Genomic DNA, 20,469 nt, shown 5'->3' on the forward strand with positions numbered 1-20,469 from the left:
CTTTGGTGATCTATTGAGAAAACACTTTCACTAGTACCTATGCCCCTGTGTAGTCCCTCCATACATTATTTCTGGGTTTGGCCACGTGACTGGCTTTAGTCAATGGGACATTAGCAATTGTGATTCATGCCTGTACATGCAGGCTATATTTTCAGAACTCTAACTTTCGGACCATTCCCTCTCAGATTCCAACCACGATACTGAAGAAACCAAAGCCCGGTCTAGCCATTTAAACATTTAAAGAGAACACATGGAAGTAAACCAAGAACCCAGCCAACATCCCGGGATAAGCTCCCAGCCAACAGTCAGTACCAACATCCTCCTTAAAAGAGATTCCTTCCATTCCAGTTGAGTTGCCCTAGTTAATGCTGCATGGAGCAGAGATAAGCTATTATTAACAAGCCCTGTTCAAACTGCAGAATTCGAGCAAATAAATTATTATTATTGTATTAAACCAATAAGTTGGGGATAAATGCTATGCAATGATTATCTGAATCATCAGAGTATGAACAATTTCTCAATTTATTCTAAACTATAATTGTACAAGCTGTATTCTGACATAGTAAACCAAATAAAATATAAGCTTTGAACAAAGAGAAAAAAACAAAAACTTTGAAATAAAAAACATTTTATAAATTACTTATTAGTGATAAAGATAAAAAATTTTACTGACAGGCTACTTAGAAAATAAGGACGATGAAAATGATGACTAACCTCTGATTTTTTTTATCTTGCCCAAATTTCTATCTAAGGCGTCTGGCGAGTCATGCCCTCAGATAGGTTTTATTTAACTCTACATATCATGATTTACTTTCCAACCCAACTCTGGCATAACATTACAAAATAAAGAAGAAAATCCTGTATTAGTGTGTTCTCGCATTGCCATAAAGAAATCCCTGAAACTGGGTAATTTACAAAGAAAAGAGGTTTAACTGGCTCACAGGCTATAGAAGAGGCATGGCTATGGAGGCCTTAGGGAACTTTGACTCATGGCAGAAGGGAAAGTGGGAACAGGCATCTTCGCATGGCCAGAGCAGGAGGCAGAGACAGAGTGGGGAGGTGTCACACACTTTTAAACAACGAGATCTTGTGAGAACTCTATGACAAAAACAGCATCACCAAAGTGGGACATCCGCCCCCGTGACCCCATCACTTCCTACCAGGCCCCACCCCCAACACTGGGGATTACAATTCAACACGAGATTTGGGTGGGGACACAAATCCAAATCATGTCACTTCCCAACTCATTCTGTGAGGTCAGTATTAACCTGCTACAAAACCCAGGCAAATAAAATCACAAGAAAACAGACCAGTATCTCTTATAAATATAGACACAAAAATCTTCAATAAAATACTGGTAAAGTGAACCCAGCAACATATGAAAAGAATTACACTAGTACCCCCTTAACCAGGGAAAATATATTCTAAGACCCCCAGTGGATGCCTGAAACTGAAGATAGTACCAAACCCTATACGAACTGTTTCTCCTAGATATACATATCTATGATAAAGTTTAATTAATAAATTAGATACAGTAAGAGATTAACAACAACTAATAACAAAATAGAAGAATGATAACAATATGCCAGCATAACTACTTTGATGTTTTGGAGCCATTATTAAGTAAAATAAGGGTTACTTAACAGAAGCACTGAGATACCATGACAGTTGACCTGATCACTGAGATAGCTAAGTGACTACTGCGTAGATAGAGCATGCAGTGTGGATACACTGGAAAAAGAGCAGATTCACATCCCAGATGAGAAGAAGCAGGACAGTGCAAGATTTCACCATACTGTACAGACTGGTGCGCAGTTTAAAACTTACAAAGTGTTTATTTCTGAAATCTTCCATTTACTATTTTCAAACTGCAGTTGACTGAAATTGTGGAAAGTGAAATCATGGATAAGAGGGGACTACTGTGGGCCAGGCACAGTGGCTCACATCTGTAATCCCAGCACTTTGGGAGGCTGAGGCAGGTGGATCACAAAGTCAGGAGTTTGAGACCAGCCTGACCAACACAGATAGTGAAACCCTGCCACTACTAAAAATATAAAAATTAGCTCGGCTTGGTGGTGCATGCCTGTAATCCCAGCTGCTCAGGAGGCTGAGGCAGAAGAATCCCTTGAACCTGGGAAGTGGAGGTTGCAGTGAGCCAAGATCACGCCACTGCACTCCAGCCTGGGTGACATTTCGAGTCTCCATCTCAAAAAAAAAAAAAAAAGAGGGGACTACTCTGTTATCGATGACCAAGTGGGATTTGTCTCAGAAAAGCAAGGTCAGCTCAAAATACAAAAATCAGTTAAGGTAAAACACCACATTAACAGAATGAAGTCTTTAAAAAAAATGATCATCTTAGTAAATGCAGACAAGAGCATTTGACAAAATCCAACTGTCTTTCATGATAAAAGCACTCAGACATGGGCATCCTTGCCCATGCCTATGTCTTGAATGGTATTGCCAAGGTTTTCTTCTAGGGTTTTTACGGTTTTAGGTCTAACATTTAAGTCTTTAATCCATCTTGAATTAATTTTTGTATAAGGTGTAAGGAAGGGATCCAGTTTCAGCTTTCCACATATGGCTAGCCAGCTTTCCCAGCACCATTTTTTTTTTTTAAAAAAGGACCAAAATGCATTTATTTAATATACATCACAAGGGTTCAACTGAGGCTTAATTTAAAAGATAAAAACAAAACAAAAATAATACCACAGCTCAAGATACAGAGTCCTATACAGAAATCACAAAAAGGACAGACCATCTAAGGAAAAATTAAGAAGACAACACAAGGACAGGCTGGGCAGCCTGGGTCAGGGCTCCTGGCTGGTGACCTGCTTTGAGTAGGTTTCTTGCAGGTACTTCTTAAAAGCTGTGGGGTTTTTCCAGAGCTCGGCAGCATGTGTGTTCAAGGGACTATCAATGTTGGGTTTTCCTAGAAGGCTCTGGATGGACAGCAGAATGGTCCTGACGTCATATAGGGCAGACCACTTGTCCTTCAGGATGTCCAGGCATATGTTACCCTGGGTGTCCATGTTGGGGTGGTAGCAGGGTGTGAGGAATTTCACCGTGGGTGCATTGTAAGGGTAGCCACTGGGGAACTCTAGTGAGAGCTTATACCTCAGGTCTTCATATACTGTTCCAGCTGCTCCATGGATGGTCCCTACCCATTTGAAAAGGTTGTCTGATTCAGGGAAGGCAGAAATCCCTTTATCACCAGACATCATGAGGGTCATCAGCTCCTGCTGTAGCCTTTTGCCCACGGGACCCCGGGCGGTGCCCCCGCTCGGCTTGGCTCCTTTAAGGGAGGCGGTGACCCTAGTGGCTGCTGGGTGGCAGTTTTGGGAAGCCATCCAGGCGGCGTTGGCAGAGAGACAGGAACTCAGAGAACACGACTGCAACTGCCCCCAGCACCATTTATTAAATAGGGAATCCTTTCCCCATTTCTTGTTTTTGTCAGGTATATCAAAGATCAGATGGTTGTAGATGTGTGGTATTATTTCAGAGGGCTCTGTTCTGTTCCATTGGTCTATATCTCTGTTTTGGTACCAGTACCATACTGTTTTGGTTACTGTAGCCTTGTAGTATAGTTTGAAATCAGGTAGCATGATGCCTCCAGCTTTGTTCTTTTTGCTTAGGATTGCCTTGGCAATGTAGGCTCTTTTTTGGTTCCATATGAAATTTAAAGTAGTTTTCTCCAATTCTGTGAAGAAAGTCATTGGTAGCTTGATGGGGATGGCATTGAATCTATAAATCACCTTGGACAGTATGGCCATTTTCACAATACTGATTCTTTCTATCCATGAGCATGGAATGTTCTTCCATTTGTTTGTGTCCTCTTTTATTTCGTTGAGCAGTGGTTTGTAGTTCTCCTTGAAGTGGTCCTTCACATCCCTTGTAAGTTGGATTCCTAGGTATTTTATTCTCTTTGAAGCAATTATGAATGGGAGTTCATTCATGATTTGGCGCTCTGTTTGTCTGTTCTTGGTGTATAGGAATGCTTGTGATTTTTGCGGATTGAATTTGTATCCTGAGACGTTGGTGAAGTTGCTTATCAGCTTAAGGAGATTTTGGGCTGAGATGATGGGGTTTTCTTTTTTTTTTTTTTTTTTTTGAGACGGAGTCTCGCTCTGTCGCCCGGGCTGGAGTGCAGTGGCCAGATCTCAGCTCACTGCAAGCTCCGCCTCCCGGGTTCACGCCATTCTCCTGCCTCAGCCTCCCAAGTAGCTGGGACTACAGGCGCCCGCCACCTCGGCCGACTAGTTTTTTGTATTTTTTTTTTAGTAGAGACGGGGTTTCACCATGTTAGCCAGGATAGTCTTGATCTCCTGACCTCATGATCCGCCCGTCTTGGCCTCCCAAAGTGCTGGGATTACAGGCTTGAGCCACCGTGCCCGGCCTGGGGTTTTCTAAATATACAAGCATGTCATCTGCAAACAGGGACAATTTGATTTCCTCTTTTCCTAACTGAGTACCCTTTATTTCTTTCTCCTGCCTGATTGCCCTGGCCAGAATTTCCAACACTATGTTGAATAGGAGTGGTGGGAGAGGGCATCCCTGTCTTGTGCCAGTTTTCAAAGGGAATGCTTCCAGTTTCTGCCCATTCAGTGTAATATTGCAATGGCAACAAAAGCCAATATTGACAAGTGGGATCTAATTAAACTAAAGAGCTTCTGCACAGCAAAAGAAACTACCATCAGAGTCAACAGGCAACCTACAGAATGGTAGAACATTTTTGCAAGCTACCCATCTGACAAACGGCTAATATCCAGAATCTACAAAGAACTGAAACAAATTTACAAGAAAAAAATCAAATAACCCTATCAAAAAGTGGGTGAAGGATATGAACAGACACTTCTCAAAAGAACACATTTTTTATACAGCCAACAGACACATGAAAAAATGCTCATCATCACTCGCCATCAGAGAAATGCAAATCAAAACCACAATGAGATACCATCTCACACCAGTGAGAATGGCAATCATTAAAAAGTCAGGAAACAACAGGTGCTGGAGAGGATGTGGAGAAATAGGAACACTTTTACACTGCTGGTGGGACTGTAAACTAGTTCAACCATTGTGGAAAACAGTGTGGCGATTCCTCAAGGATCTAGAACTAGAAATACTATTTGACCCAGCCATCCCATTACTGGGTATATGTCCAAAGGATTATAAATCATGCTGCTATAAAGACACATGCACATGTATGTTTATTGCGGCACTATCCACAGTAGCAAAGATTTGGAACCAACCCAAATGCCCATCAATCATAGACTGCATTAAGAAAATGTGGCACATATACACCATGGAATACTGTGCAGCCATAAAAAAGGATGAGTTCATGTCCTTTGTAGGGACATGGATGAAGCTGGAAACCATCATTCTCAGCAAACTGTCACAAGGACAGAAAACCACACACCGCATGTTCTCACTCATATGTGGGAACTGAACAATGAGAACACTTGGACACAGGGTGGGGAACATCACACACCAGGGCCTGTGGTGGGATGGAGGGAGCGGGGAGGGATAGCATTAGGAGAAATACCTAAAGTAAATGATGAGTTAATGGGTGCAGCACACCAACATGGCACATGTATACATATGTAACAAACCTGCATGTTGTGCACATGTACCCTAGAACTTGAAGTATAATAATAAAAAAAATATGGAAAAGAGGAAAGAAGGGAAGATAACCATTAAAAAAAGAAAGAAAGAAAGAAGAAAGAAAAAGCACTCAGCTAGGAACAGAAGGAAACATCCTCAGCCCGATGAAAGACATCTGCACAATTCTCAGGTAACATTATGCTTCACAATAAAGACCAACAGCTTCCACTCATACGAGTAAACAACATGAATCCTGAAAAATAGACACATACACACAATCACCTACATTCTCCCTCAACACAAGACGGGTAAGAGATTTTCCACACTCTCCACCTTTTCTTAGTGCATATACCTTAGAAAACTTATAATTGTTCATTCTTTCTCTGACTTTTTAAAATGTACTATGTAAATCTTTCCAAAACTTAAATAAGCCTCTTGTCAGTGTTATAACCCAGGAATCTTTTCCTTAAGGCGTAGGAGCCATCTCTTTGAAATGAAGCCAATGAGAAAGACAATGGAAGGGTGGGAGCCTAACTCAACAGGCACCTGGGTCCAACTACAAACCTACCTCCTGTCGTAAAGATATGATAAATTTGTTTTTCTTTTGGATTAAGGCGATTAGTAAACACAGATGGCTACCCCAATTATCAAGTGAATTTAGGATGAACTATGTGTGACAAATGGTGCATCAAGTCCTCTTACTTGAAGACTAGTTATCATTTATCTTGAGAACATATATGACAAGGGTTGCATCTGCTTAGCTGTATGAGATTTCTTTCTGTCTTTTCAATCTCTTTAGTGGATTGTCTATGTTGAAAATTAGATCTGGTTTACTGTTTATTCAAAAATCAAAACTGTTTTCTTTTCTACTTTTGGGTTGAGCTTGTCTGGGTTGGCAAGAGATTTTGTTTTTTAATTTATATTCCCCTAACACTTCTTCAGATCAGGAATAAGACAAGGAAGTCTGCTCTTACCACTTCGTTCAACATTGTACTGGAATTTCTAGTCAAGTCACTTAGTCAGGAAAGGGAAATAAAAGGCATCCAGATGGGAAAGAAAGAAGTAAGATAGTTTCTATTTGCAGATGATATGATCTTTTGTGTAGAAAATTGCAATAAATTCACAAAAAATTACAGCTAATATATGAGTTCAGTAAGTTTACAGTACACAAAATCAATATAGAAATAAATTGTATTTCTATACTCTAGCAATGAACAATCCAAGCTGAAATTAAGAGAACAATTCATTTATAATAGCATCAGAAAAAAAAAAACCCAAAACTTAGGAATACATTTAACAAAAAAAGTACATGACTTGTACACTAAAAACTGCGTGACATCATTGAAAAAAAAATTTTTTTTAACCTAAATAAATGGAAAGACGCTTTGTGTTCAAAAATTAGAAGACTTTCCATTGTTTAAATGGCTGCATTAGTTTCCTCTTGTTGCTGTGCAAATCACCACAAATTCAGTGGTTTAAAACACATATCGTATAGTCCTGGATTGTTCTAAAATGGTTCTTGCTGCACTAAAATTAAGGTTTTGGTAGGGCTGTATTTCTTTCTGAAGGTTCTAGGAGATAATCTATTTCCTTGCCTTTTCCAGATTCTAGAGACTGCTGGCACTCCTTGGCTTATGGCTCACTTTCATCTTCAAAGTCAGCAATGGCCAGTCAAGTCTTTCTCACAGCACATCACTCTGGCACTTACTCTTCTACCTCCCTTTTTCATATTTAAAGACACTTGTCATTGCACTGGATCCAGTAGCCTCAAATCCATCTGCTACCTTAATTCCCCTTCACCATGTAACATAACATATCCATAGGGTCTAGGGATTATACTAGAATGTAGACTTCTTGGAGGGAGGGGGTCATTTTTGTGCCTATCACAATAGGCAAATTGATCTACAGATTCAACACAATTGGCTTTTTTTTTTTTTTTTTTGCAGAAATTGACAAGATGATCCTAAAATTTATCTAGAAACATGGGACACAGAACAGCCAAAGCAATTTTGAAAACTAAGATCAAAGTTGAAGGACTCTACTTCTTCATTTCAAAACTGACTACAAAGCTACAGTAATTAACACTGTGTGAGACTAGCATAAGGATATGCATAAGATTGATCAAATAAAACTGAGAATCCCTTGAGAAATAAATCTTATATATATGGTCAACTGATTTTTGACAGTAATGACAAGAAAATTCAGTAGGAAAAGAAGTTATTTCAACAAATGGTACTGAGACAACTGGAAACACACATGCAAAAGAATGAAGTTGGAACCTTACCTCATACCATATGCAAAAATTAATGCTAAATGAGTCATAAACCTAAATATAAGAATTAGAACTATAAAACTTATGGAAGAAAATATAGGTGTAAGTCTTTGTGATTTTGGATTACACAATGGTTTCTTAGAATGACTCTTAAGCACAAGCAGCAAAATCAATAAGTTGAATTTCATCAAAATTAAAAACTTTTGTGCCTCAAAAGACATTATCAAGACAATGAGAAGAGAATGCACAGAATAGAAGAACACATTTACAAATCATATGTCTAATACATATCTGCTTTCCAAAATAAGTAAAAACTTTCATAACTCAATAATAAAACACAAGTAACCCAGTTTAAAAATGGGTAAAAAAAGTTGTTAAACTTCATGAGTCAAAGAGAAATGCAATTCAAAACCATAGTGACATACCATGTCATACCAATTAGTGTGGCTATAATCCAAAAGACAGATTAAATAATAACTATTGGCACACATGTAGAAGATTGGAATCTTCACATATTCCTGGTAGAAATGGAAAATGGTGCAGTCACTTTGGAAAACAATTTGGCAGTTTCTCAAAAAGTTAAACATAGAATTACCACATTGAGGAGTATGGCTCCAGACCGTTACAAGGCTTTGCCCAGCAGACCTAGGCCGGGCGCGGTGGCTCAAGCCTGTAATCCCAGCACTTTGGGAGGCCGAGACGGGCGGATCACAAGGTCAGGAGATCGAGACCATCCTGGCTAACACGGTGAAACCCCGTCTCTACTAAAAAATACAAAAAAATTAGCCGGGCGAGGTGGCGGGCGCCTGTAGTCCCAGCTACTCGGGAGGCTGAGGCAGGAGAATGGCGTGAACCGGGAGGCGGAGCTTGCAGTGAGCTGAGATCGGCCACTGCACTCCAGCCTGGGCGGCAGAGCCAGACTCCGTCTCAAAACAAAAAAAAAAACAAAAAAAAAAACAAGGCTTTGCCCAGCAGACCTCATTGGGGGAAATTGCCATCTCCACACCAGACTTGGTACACAGCTAGCATGTTACAGCTTCTGGAGGGATTTGCAGTCAAGAACTCACTCCCTGCTCCCTCCACTCCAACCAGCCCTGCTCATAGGCTTCTCTGCTTCCCTAGCCCAGGCACTTCCATTCAGAGGCTTCCACTCAGGCACTTTTCAGGAGTCCCAGCTGAGACCTCCTTAGGGAGGGCTTGGCTGAGGCAGTGCTTTCAGCTACCGGTGATACTTCTTCATATTGAATGAAGAGTTACACACATTGTAAAAGTATAAAAACATAGAAAGGATGTATACCAACTTCCAGATAGTGGTTACCTCTGAGTAGGAAGGGAAAGTAGGATGAAGAGGAGCCTTCAATTGACTCCATAACATTATTTCTCTAAAAAACTTTTCTTGGCTGGGCATGGTGCCTCATGCCTGTAATCCCAGCAATTTGGGAGGCTGAGGAGGGTGGATCACCTGAGGTCAAGAGTTCAAGACCAGCCTGACCAATATGGTGAAACCCAGTCTCTACTAAAAATATAAAAATTATCCAGGCATGGTGGCCGGCACCTGTAGTCCCAACAAGTCCAGAGGCTGAGACAGGAGAATTACTTGAAACTGGGAGGCAGAGGTGGCAGTGAGCCAAGACAGTGCTACCGCACTCCAGCCTGGGTGACAGCGAGACTCCATCTCAAAACAACAAAACAAAATAAAAACCTTTTTTTAAGAAAATATATTAAAAAGAAAATATAATAAAGTCATAATGTAGTGAAACCTAGTATGCATAAATGGAGATTTGTTATACATATGAAATATTTCATAATACAAAAGAATGAATATTGAAATAATTCTTAGCCTAGGTGGTGAAATTATATGTGATTGTGATTTTAGTTTTTTCTTGATATGTATATACATTTTTCAAACCCTTCCAACCAACATGAATTTCTTTTATAATGATAATAAATAATACATGTGTTTCACAAAGAGGTATTACTACCCATAACTTTACTTAAGCAGAGAGCTATAAACATGTATTTTGGCTTAAAAATCTATTATATGGCTTAAAAATTGAACCAGTATTAAAATCTCATTTTCGTGTAAAAAAACTCTACAAATATTTTAATAGTTCAGTGCTGAGAAATGCTTTTATTTTTCAAATGCAAACCAAAATTTAAAAGCTGAAATTTACACATGTCCAAATTTGTAAGAGCTAGTCAGGAACTGAAATGCAAATAATTACAGCTTTAATAATCACTCCTATTAAGTTTTTCTTTTGGCAACATGACCTTAAATAGCACAGGATTATCTGAATGTGGTCATTCAGGCTATTACTATAAACTACTCAATGTAGAGGTATAATTAATAATTAATAGAACTTTTTAGAGCAAGGACATCTAATTCAACAATTTCCAATGATTTTCTAGAACCCTTTCTTCATATTAAATAATATGCAGAAGCTCAACATGTAGAAGAAGCCATAACAAAGGTGCTGTGTTTGAAGCTGGGAGCTGCATTCTGAGCCCTTGCTTGCTCCCTTTCTCACATCTTTATCCTCTTCCTCCATCAATGGCTCTTTCCTGTCTGGAAACAAGCATCGTCAAGTCTCCTGATTTCTAACCACACCTCCTGTTCTCATATTTCATTATAGCACATTTTCCTCTATTGGCTATTGCCACAGTTCTACCTACCATTGCTTGTCATGATCCCCATGCACCCCAGCCCTTACCACTCTCCTGAAACCTCTCTGGATAACCATTGTCCATCTGCAAATCCAAGGGATATTCTTCCATCCTTTACATGAACTCATATGAAATCACCATATAAAAACAATTCTCAATACCTGGCTGCTCCGTAGTACTGTTGAGCTTAGAAAAGCATTGTGTTCCTCCTTGGGAACTTTCTCACATCATGTCTGACACTACTTTCTCCTAGTGTTTTTCTTTTGAACTTCCTTCTGCCTACTCCTTGTAAGTCACCCCAACCTTCCTGTCTCTGTGTTTGACTCTTAAGCATTGTGGCTCCTCAAGGTTTTATTCATCACTTGTCTATTTCACAGCAAGTTTCACACAGATGCTGATGACCCTATGTCTCCTTACCAGTCAGAAACACTCCCCTGAAGCTCCAGAAACATATTTGGGTTGCTTATTGGACATAACAGTCTTACTGTCTCAAAAGCAATTCAAACTCAACATACTCAAAACTAAATTAATCACTGCCCTTTCTCTGCAATTTCTACCCATGTCTTCTCTAATCATCAAGATGTTGTGTGGGTTGGATTGTATCCCCTGAAAAGATATGTCGAAGTCCTAACTCCCAGTACCTGTGAATGTGACCTTGTTTGGAAAGAGGATCTTTGCAGAAGTAATCCAGTTAAGATGAGGTCATACTGAGTAAGGGTGGGCCCTAATCCAGTATGACTACTGTACTTCTGAGAAAACAAACACACAGGTATAGACACACAGAGAATGCCAGGTGATGACAGAGGCAGAGACAAGAGTGATGTCTCTTGTCAGTATTTCCATCCCAGATCTGTCCTGTCCCAACTGCCTCCCTGCGTTTCGGTAGCCTGTTCAATGGACAGTCCCATTTCTTAACACTGTCAGCTATCTGGCTTCTCGGGGTGAGGGCTGGCTTCCAGCATGAATTCCCTCATGGCAGTGTGGTGAGAACTGTAGCAGCTTCTGTACCCAGGCCCTTGCCAACTGCTCTAAAAGTGGTGCTGGCTGCATACCCCCGCCCCCACAACACTTCCAGTGGGGCTGAGTAACACAATCCAAAATAATCCAGAGGTTAAATAAGGCCTATGGGCAAACTTTCATCAATGAGAGACAGGAGATGAATTATTCTTCTTTCTCTCCCACAATCAACTCTTCTAATGCACAGAAGTCCCATAAGATCTGTCCAGAGACATCTCCCATGACCGAGTAATTGCTGCTTCTTAAAGCTGTGACAAGCTCAGTAACAGTACATTGTATTTGCTGTCCTTCCTTCCCTTCTTTGTTTCTTGTTTTTTTCCTTACTCTCACTGCCCTGGGATTACCACCTCTCCTCTCCAATAAAGAGCTCACATGTAAGCTCCATTTTCTACGGAATCCGGCTAAGATAGCAAGTTGCTTAAACATCATTTTTTCTCTTCTAAAAATAGAGATAATGATGGCTCTTCTCGTAGGACCACCAAAAGTATCATATGAGACAATATCTGAAAAGCATAGTAACTTGAAATAATTAGATAGTTAGTGCTCACAAAATGTCACTTGTTACTATTAATTATAACTACCTGAAGATCCAGAGCTATTTTTGCATTTTTCTCCCACTGTGTTAGTCAGGGTTCTCTAGAAGGACAGAACTAATGGAATTGATATGTATATAAAGGGGAGTTTATAAAGGGTTAACTTACACGATTGCAAGGTCCCACAATAGGCTGTCTGCAGGCTGAGGAGCAAGGAGAGTCAGTCAGAGTTCCAAAACTAAAGAATTTGGAGTCCAGTGTTTGAGGGCACAAAGCATCCAGCATGGGAGAAAGACGTAGGCTGGGAGGCTAGGCCAGTCTCTCTTTCCACGTTTTTCTGCCTGCTTATGTTCTAGCCATGCTGGCAGCTGATTAGATTGTGCCCATCCACATTAATGGTGGGTTTGCCTTTCCCAGCCCCACTGACTCAAATGTTAATCTCCTTTGGCAACACCCTCACAGACACACCCAGGATCAATACTTTGTATCCTTCAATCCAATCAAGTTGACACTCAGCATTAACCATCAAAGTGCACCAAAAGTAGGTGCACTTTGTTACAGGAAGAAGAAACTGGAGAATATGCACATAACGTCCCCTCTTTTCTTTAACCCTTATTGTGCTACATTAAAAACCATTACCACTGTACCTTGTGCTATAGAAGCATAAAGTTCATTTACACAGGAAAACACTTATTAAAAGCTGTTAGGAGGCTTACAAAGTCCCTGGGAGGTAGTAACCTGCAGTCAGGCTTGAAGGCCAGATGGGGAGGGACAAAGCTTTAGCCAACATTGTATTGGGTCAGGCATAACTTGTACCACTGACAGTGGAAAGTAGACCCAGGACCCCAATCCTGCCATCTTCCACCACCACCCTTTCCCCAACCCCAAACTGGACTCTATTCAATATACACTTTCTCCCATTTCTCACTTGCAAATCCAAGTCTTGCTGACATAATCTGATTGATGGAGTCTAAGTCACATGGTTGTGCTTCAGCTGCAAGGGAGGTGAAGATTACACATTTTTCTGTTGACTTGTGTAAGGAAAAGATATTCAGAAGATGGGAAGTCCCCCTCAAATATAGGAAATGAGTTCATAAGATTAACCGAGCAGCCAGAAAATATGACAAATGTACACTCTATATCTACTTGAAGAAATGTACCAAACCAAATAAAACATGGTTACAATTTTTTATTTATTTATTTATTTTTGAGATGGAGTCTTGCTCTGTCGCCCAGGCTGGAATGCAGTGGCGCAATCTCGGCTCCCTGCAAGCTCTGCCTCCTGGGTTCATGCCATTCTCCTGCCTCAGCCTCCTGAGTAGCTGGGACTACTGACGCCCGCCACTACTAATTAGCCAGGCTAATTTTTTTTTTTTTTTTTTTCCAGTAGAGACGGGGTTTCACCATGTTAGCCAGGATGGTCTCGATCTCCTGACCTCGTGATCAGCCCGCCTCGGCCTCCCAAAGTGCTAAGATTACAGGCATGAGCCACTGTGCCTGGCCACAATTTAAAAGAAAAGAAAAGAAAAGAAACAAAGAAAAGAAAGACTGAAAGAGGAAGGTGGGAATAATCTACTTATTGAGGGAATTCTTGCAAAGTATATTCCATGTCTAGGTAGCCCATAGTGCACTATTTCTTGAGTAGACCTAACGGCTGCTGCAGAGGTCACAGTAATGCTTTCAGATGCTCTGGGCAAAGTGGGCTAAATGCTATTTCACTCTGGGTCACCTCTTTCTAGCCTCAGCTGACTCCAAAGAGTAATTACAACTCATAGTGAACACAGGTACATTCCTCTCAGGCTCAACATTAATAATCTACCATTAGTTATACATCTTAAAAGAAAACATTTCCTGGCCAATGAATATATGTAATATTAAGATGATAAGATTTTTATTCTTAGAAAAATATATGAAAAAATGGAAAAAAAATACTTGAAGGAGGAAAATAAACCACTCTGTCAAGTATATCCTTATCAGTTATACCACAAAATAATCTTATTATCAAACACACAATCTTAAAATTACAGGTTATTTCCCCTCCTGTATTACATATGTATATAATAACTAACAAAGGATTTTTAATTCTTTCTTCAAAGTTATATCCTACCTCCCATTTCTTTTTATTCTCATTGCCAACAAGTCCAAAGCAGCCCACCCCTAAGTTATTACAAAAGCCTTACTCCCTTAAGTGCTTTCATTCATTTATTCATTCATTCATTTATTCATTGAACAAGTATTTTTCTGAGCACTTGCTATGTGCCAAGTCCCCTTTTTCATGGATTATTTTTCTAATGGAAAAATGACAGAATGCTAGTAAATTGGTAGAAATGAGCATTGAGGTGTAGAAATTGATGCATGAGAGAATTGCTGGAGTGATGCCCTTGAGGAATGGACAGACAGGAGGAGGGCTGGCCTTTACCAGGACCACGGAAGCAGAGTCACATGAGAGAAGGCTGGTTACAGGAACACAGGTATGGGTAAGGGGAAAGACATGGAAGCAGGAGCTTGTGGAAGTTCTCTTCTATAGCTCCCAGCTTCTCTGTGAAGTAGGGAGAAGGCTCATTAGCATAAAGGTTAGAGTCAAAACTTCTTCCTCCTGTCAAATCCTCCTAATCCAAATATTAATTATAGTCAAACACCTCCTCCTCAGCTATCGGGCACATATTGATTTCCCATTTCACGGACCTCCTGCAGCCCCTTCAACTCCTGAGACCTTCCTAGGCTTGCTATGCTGTTCCCTACTGACATGGTGGCTGAAGGGGTACAGGATAAACAGTTGATTCCATCAGAACACACATTATATGGCAGTAATTCAGCAGCATAAAACTTGAAAGTAAATATCACTAAGTAGGTGATACCCATAACCAAGGAAACATTATTTTATTCATATGAACAGGTATAAACAGAGAATAATAAAAATGTTGTGCTAACTGTACGTAAACAGTAGAAGGGCGCTGTTAACCTGAGAAGTGCCATAGGCATGGCTAGTTTGCCTATGGCCCTTGGCCACTCTTGAGTGGTATAATAGCATGGCAGGCAATTTGAGTAAAAACTGCTTGGTCAAAAAGCATTCAAGTTAAAGCAGATCTTGTTTAAACTCAGACACTGACACATATAAAAGTACAATAACTGCTAGCTAGTTATTGTTACTTTAATGGTCAGGAAGAAACTTGTAATAGTCAAGAAGGGAATATTTTATTTGATAAAATGAGAAAATGATCACCAATGAATATTCCTAGTCACTGGATATTCTGTATCTTGATCACTATCTTGCTACTAAAAAAACCTTTCTGTCAAGGGGAACATCACACACTGGGGCCTATTGTGGGGAGAGGGGAGTGGGAAGGGATAACATTAGGAGGTATGCCTAATGTAAATGACGAGTTAATGGGTGCAGCACACCAACATGGCACATGTATACATATGTAACAAACCTACCCGTTGCGCACATGTACCCTAGAACTTAAAGTATAATAATAAAAAAAAAACTTTTCTGTCCTTTCCTTTTTTTTAATGCTGTATCAGGCAAGATCAAGTTTAAATTTTCACTGCCCAATTTACTAGCTATGTGATTTGATTATTAAGCAAAGATATTAAACCAACCTCCACTTCTTACACATCTTACTCTCATTTCCTTATGATGACTTAAAATAATATATTCGGAATTACCACTTTCCCTCCCATTGCTCAGATTATATGCTCTCTTCAGGCCCTCCTGCTATCTCCTGTTATAGAGAAACTCTCTGGCCCTATTTTCTCAGTGGTCTAAAACAATTTCAGTAAATAATGTTAGCTAGATGCTGGTGTTTTCTCCCTGGCAATTAGCACATTCTGCTTATTTCTACCATGGTCCATCACATCTTGGCAATACGTGAGAGCTGCATAAAGAGGTTTCATGTAGGACAACATGATCTAAAGGTGGGAGCTGAGTGGGAGCAGGTTGTTTCAGATGAGAAAATGGAGAGCATCAACCTATAGACAGCCTTCCTGTAACAACTTAGAATGATTGTAGCCCCACAGGAGGAGCACTCCCCAGATTCAGGCTTGCACGAGAGGCAGAGGGACAATTCCTCCTTACCTGGAGCATCAACATTCCTACAGATGAAAAGAGATGCCTGTCTGATCTGAACAGCTGGAACTCTGGGACAGGAGTAAGGCTGGGAGGTGGATTCCTTTCCTCCTGGCCTGGCAGAGGAGCTGAGGTAGTTCCCAGCCTTCACCCTGATAAAAACCTCAGCACATCTAATTGAGAACTCCCCCAGCCACCTTCATGGAGACTGAGACCTCTGCTCACCACTGGGTATTACATCTACCCACCTGCCTTAGCTACAACTGATTCCTACTCAGGGATACCCTCCCTACTGGCCTGAAGCCTGAATCATCAACTCAGTAAATAAAATACTTGGGGAAAATTAAATAACTAAATAAAGTTTGCACCTCAAGAGAATGGGATAAGCTTCAAGATATCCCTGCCATTCCAACCCAATAGAAGACAGTGAACTTGCCCACACACCAAACACATAATTATCACAACCAGCATCTGGGAAAGCCAGTGCACAAAGTCTACAACTTAGGAACTCATACAGAGTCTTTACCCCTAACAGCACAAAGAATCAAAATAGGCTATAATAAACTATAAACAGTAAAGTCTGATCCTTAAAAGGAAAACTAGGAACTCAGGAAAAACAGAGTCAAATCAAAAATAAATTCAAGAGCAATCTGAAGAAACAGTCTACCCAAATGAGAAGGAACCAGAAAAGTAATTCTGGCAATACAACAAAACAGGGTTCTATAGCATCCCCAAAAGATCACACTAGTTCCACACTAATGAATCTAAACCAAAAGGAAATCTTTGAAATGCTAGATAAAGAAGTCAGAAGTTTGATTATTAAGTTACTCAAGGAGATAACAGAGGAAGGTTAAAACCAACATAAAGAAATTATTTTTTTAATCTAAGAAATGAATAAAAACTTTTCTGGAGAGATAGATATCATGAAGAAAAACCAATCAGAACTTCTGGAAATGAAAGACACACTTAGGGAAATACAAAATGCAATGGAAAGTTTCAACAATAGACTAGAACACATAGAAGAAAGAATTTCAGAGCTCAAAGAAAAGGCTTTCAAATTAACCCAATCAGTCAAAGATAAAGAAAAAAGAATCAAAAGACATGAACAAAGTCTCCAAGAAATACGAGATTATGTAAAACAGTCAAACCCAAGAATAATTGGTGTTCCTGAGGGAAAAGAACAAACAAGTTTGGAAAACTTATTTTAGGGAATAATTGAGGAAAACTTTCCTGGCTTTACTAGAGATCTAGATATCGAAATACAAGAAGCTCAAAGAATTCCTGGGTAATTCATTGCAAAAAGATCAACACCAAGGCAGATAGTAGATATCCAAATACATGAAGAGATCTAGATATCCAAATATAAGAAGCTCAAATAACTCCTGGAAAATTCATTACAAAAAGATCATCACCAAAGCACATAGTTATCAGGCAAACCAAAGTCAGCATGAAGAAAAGAATTTTAAGAGCAGTGAGACAAAAGCATCAGTGACCTATAAAGAGAAACCTATCAGACTAACAGAAGATTTCTCAGGAGAAACCTTACAAGCCAGAAGGGATTGGGATCCTATCTTTAGCCTCCTTAAACAAATTAATTTTCAGCCAAGATTTGTATAGCCAGCAAAGCTAAGATTCATAAATGAAGGGGAGAGAAACTCTTTTCAGACAAACAAATGCTGAGGGAATTTGCCACTACCAAACTAGCACTACAAGAAATGCTAAAAGGACTTCTAAATCTTGAAACAAAAGTTTAGTGTGCACCAAAATAGAACCACCTTAAAGCATACATCTCAGAGGGCCTATAAAACAATAATACAATGTAAAAAAAAGTATCTAGGTAACAACTAACATGATGAATAGAGTAGTACCTCACATCTCAGTATTAACAATGAATATAAATGGCCTAGATGCTCCACTTAAAAAATACAGAATAGCAGAATGTATAGAAAATCACCAACCAAATATCTGCTGTCCTCTAGAGACTCAACTTAACACATACGGATTCAAACAAACTTAAAGTACAGGGGTGAAAAAAGATAATCCATGCAAATGGAAACCAAAAGCGAGCAAGAATAGCAATTCTTAATGAGACAAAACAGGTTTTAAAGCAACAATAGTAAGAAAAGGCAAAGAAGGACATTATATATTGAAGAAAGGATTAGTCCAATGAGAAGACATTACAATCCTAAATACATATGCACTTAACACTGGAGCTCCCAGATTTATGAAACAATTACTACTAGACCCAAAAAATGAGATAGACAGCAATGCAATAATAGTGGGGGACTTCAATACTCCCAATAGACAGATCATCAAGACAGAAAGTCAACAAAGAAACAGTGGACTTAAACTATATCCTAGAACAAACAGACTTAACAGGTATTTACAGAATACTCTTCCCAACAACTGCAGAATATACATTCTTCTCTTCAGCACATGAAATATTCTCCAAGATGGACCATAATGATGGGCCACGAAACAATTCTCAATTAATTTAAGAAAATCAAAATCATATGAAGTATCTTCTCAAACCACAGTGGAATAAAACTGGAAATCAACTCTAAAAGGAACCCTCTAAATCAAACAAATACATGAAAATTAAATAATCTGCTCTTGAGTGATTTTTGGGTTAAAAATAAAATCAATATGAAAATTTAAAAATTATTTGAAATGAATGATAACAGTGACACAACTTATCAAAACCTCTGGAATACAGCAAAAGCGGTGCTAAAAGTAAAGTTCCTAGCATTAAATGCCTATATCAAAAAGTCTGAAAGAGCACAAATTGATAATCTAATTTCACACCTCAAAAAACTACAGAAACAGGAACAAACTAAACCCAAACCCAGCAGAAGAAAAGAAATAACAAACATCAGAGCATAACTAAGCGAAATTGAAACAAAAATGTACAAAAGATAAAGAAAACAAAAATCTGATTCTTTGAAAAGATAAACAAAATTGATAGGTCATTAGTGAGATTAACCATGAAAAAAAGAGAGAAGATCCAAATAAGCTCAACTAGCAATGAAACTGGAGACATTACAACCAATACCACTGAAACAAAAAAGATCATTCAGGGCTACTATGAACACCTTTACATGCACAAATCAGGAAATGTAGAGGAAATGGACAAATTCTTGGAAATATACAACCCTCCTAGATCAAATAAGAAAGAAATGGAAACCCTGAACAGACCAATAATAAGCAGTGAGAATGAATCAGTAACAAAAACATTGCCAACAAAAAGCCAGGACCAGACAGATTCTCAGCTGAATTCTACTAGATGTTCTAAGAAGAATTGGTATTGATTCTACTGAAACTATTCCAAAAGGCAGAGAGAGAGGGAATCATCCCTAATTCATTCTAGGAAACCACTGTCACCCTAATACAAAAACCGGGAAAGGACATAACAAAAAAGAAAACTACAGACTAATAACTCTGATGAATATAGATGGAAAAGTTCTCAGTAAAATACTAGCTAACCAAATCCAACAGCATATCAAAAAGATAATATATCACGATATGATCATATACCCAGAAAACCAAAAGACTCATCCAAAAAGCTCCTAGATGCAATAAATGAATTCAATAAAGTATCAGAATACAAAATCAATGTACACACACCAGCAGTACTGCTACACACCAAGAATGACCAAGCTGAGAATCTAATCAAGTACGCAACCCCTTTTACAAAGACTGCAAACAGGCCGGGCGTGGTGGCTCATGCCTGTAATCCCAGCACTTTCGGAGGCCGAGGCAGGCGGATCATGAGGTCAGGAGATCGAGACCATTCTGGCTAACATGGTGAAACCCCGTCTCTACTGAAAATACAAAAAAATTAGCCGGGCATGGTGGCGGGTGCCTGTAGTCCCAGTTACTTGGGAGGTTGAGGCAGGAGAATGGTGTGAACCCAGGTGGAGCCTGCAGTGAGTTGAGATCATGCCACTGCACTCCAGGAATATACTTAACCAAGAAAGTGAATGATCTCTGCAAGGAAAACTACCAAACACTGCTGAAAGAAATCAGAGATGACATGCACAAATGGGAACACATCCCATTCTCATGGATGGGAAGAATCAATATTGAGAAAATGACCGAACTATCCAAAGTAATATCAGATTCAATGCAATTTCCATCAAAACATCATCATCATTCTTCACAGAATTAGAAAAAACAATCCTAAAATTCATATGGAACAAAAAAAGAGCCCACATAGCCAAAGCAATGATAAGCAAAAGTGTAAATCTGGAGGCATCACATTACCAGACTTCAAATTATACTACAAGGCTATAGTTACCAAACAGCATGGTACTGGT

General features: G+C 39.4%; 2 protein-coding genes across 17 annotated transcripts in view; both read right to left on the minus strand.

Moving 5' to 3' along the window:
- The window catches only part of NEK10 (NIMA related kinase 10), a 273,507-nt gene that overhangs the window by 107,815 nt on the left and 145,223 nt on the right, over window positions 1–20,469 (minus strand). The gene's annotated exons all lie outside the window — the stretch shown is intronic.
- On the minus strand, window positions 2,615–3,347 carry LOC117084267 (ubiquitin-conjugating enzyme E2 C-like). 5 transcript variants are annotated; one of them, XM_033212848.1, is made up of 2 exons: window positions 3,212–3,347; window positions 2,615–3,130 (listed from the first exon to the last, which is right to left on the minus strand). In XM_033212848.1, the coding sequence occupies exons 1-2, from the start codon at window positions 3,345–3,347 to the stop codon at window positions 2,808–2,810; spliced, it is 459 nt and encodes a 152-aa protein (XP_033068739.1). In that variant the 3' UTR covers window positions 2,615–2,807. The 5 variants fall into 5 exon arrangements, with proteins under 5 accessions (XP_033068739.1, XP_033068740.1, XP_033068741.1 ...); XM_033212849.1 differs by having other exon boundaries at window positions 2,615–3,017; window positions 3,195–3,347; XM_033212850.1 differs by having other exon boundaries at window positions 2,615–2,929; window positions 3,132–3,347.

The sequence above is a fragment of the Trachypithecus francoisi genome, unplaced genomic scaffold, assembly GCF_009764315.1.
Source record: "Trachypithecus francoisi isolate TF-2019V2 unplaced genomic scaffold, Tfra_2.0 Lachesis_group0, whole genome shotgun sequence".
NCBI classification, from domain to species: domain Eukaryota; kingdom Metazoa; phylum Chordata; class Mammalia; order Primates; family Cercopithecidae; genus Trachypithecus; species Trachypithecus francoisi.

Bases quoted from the DNA above. Each gene is read 5' to 3' on its own strand.
- LOC117084267 (XM_033212846.1), bottom strand. From the start codon at position 3,347: ATGGCTTCCCAAAACTGCCACCCAGCAGCCACTAGGGTCACCGCCTCC.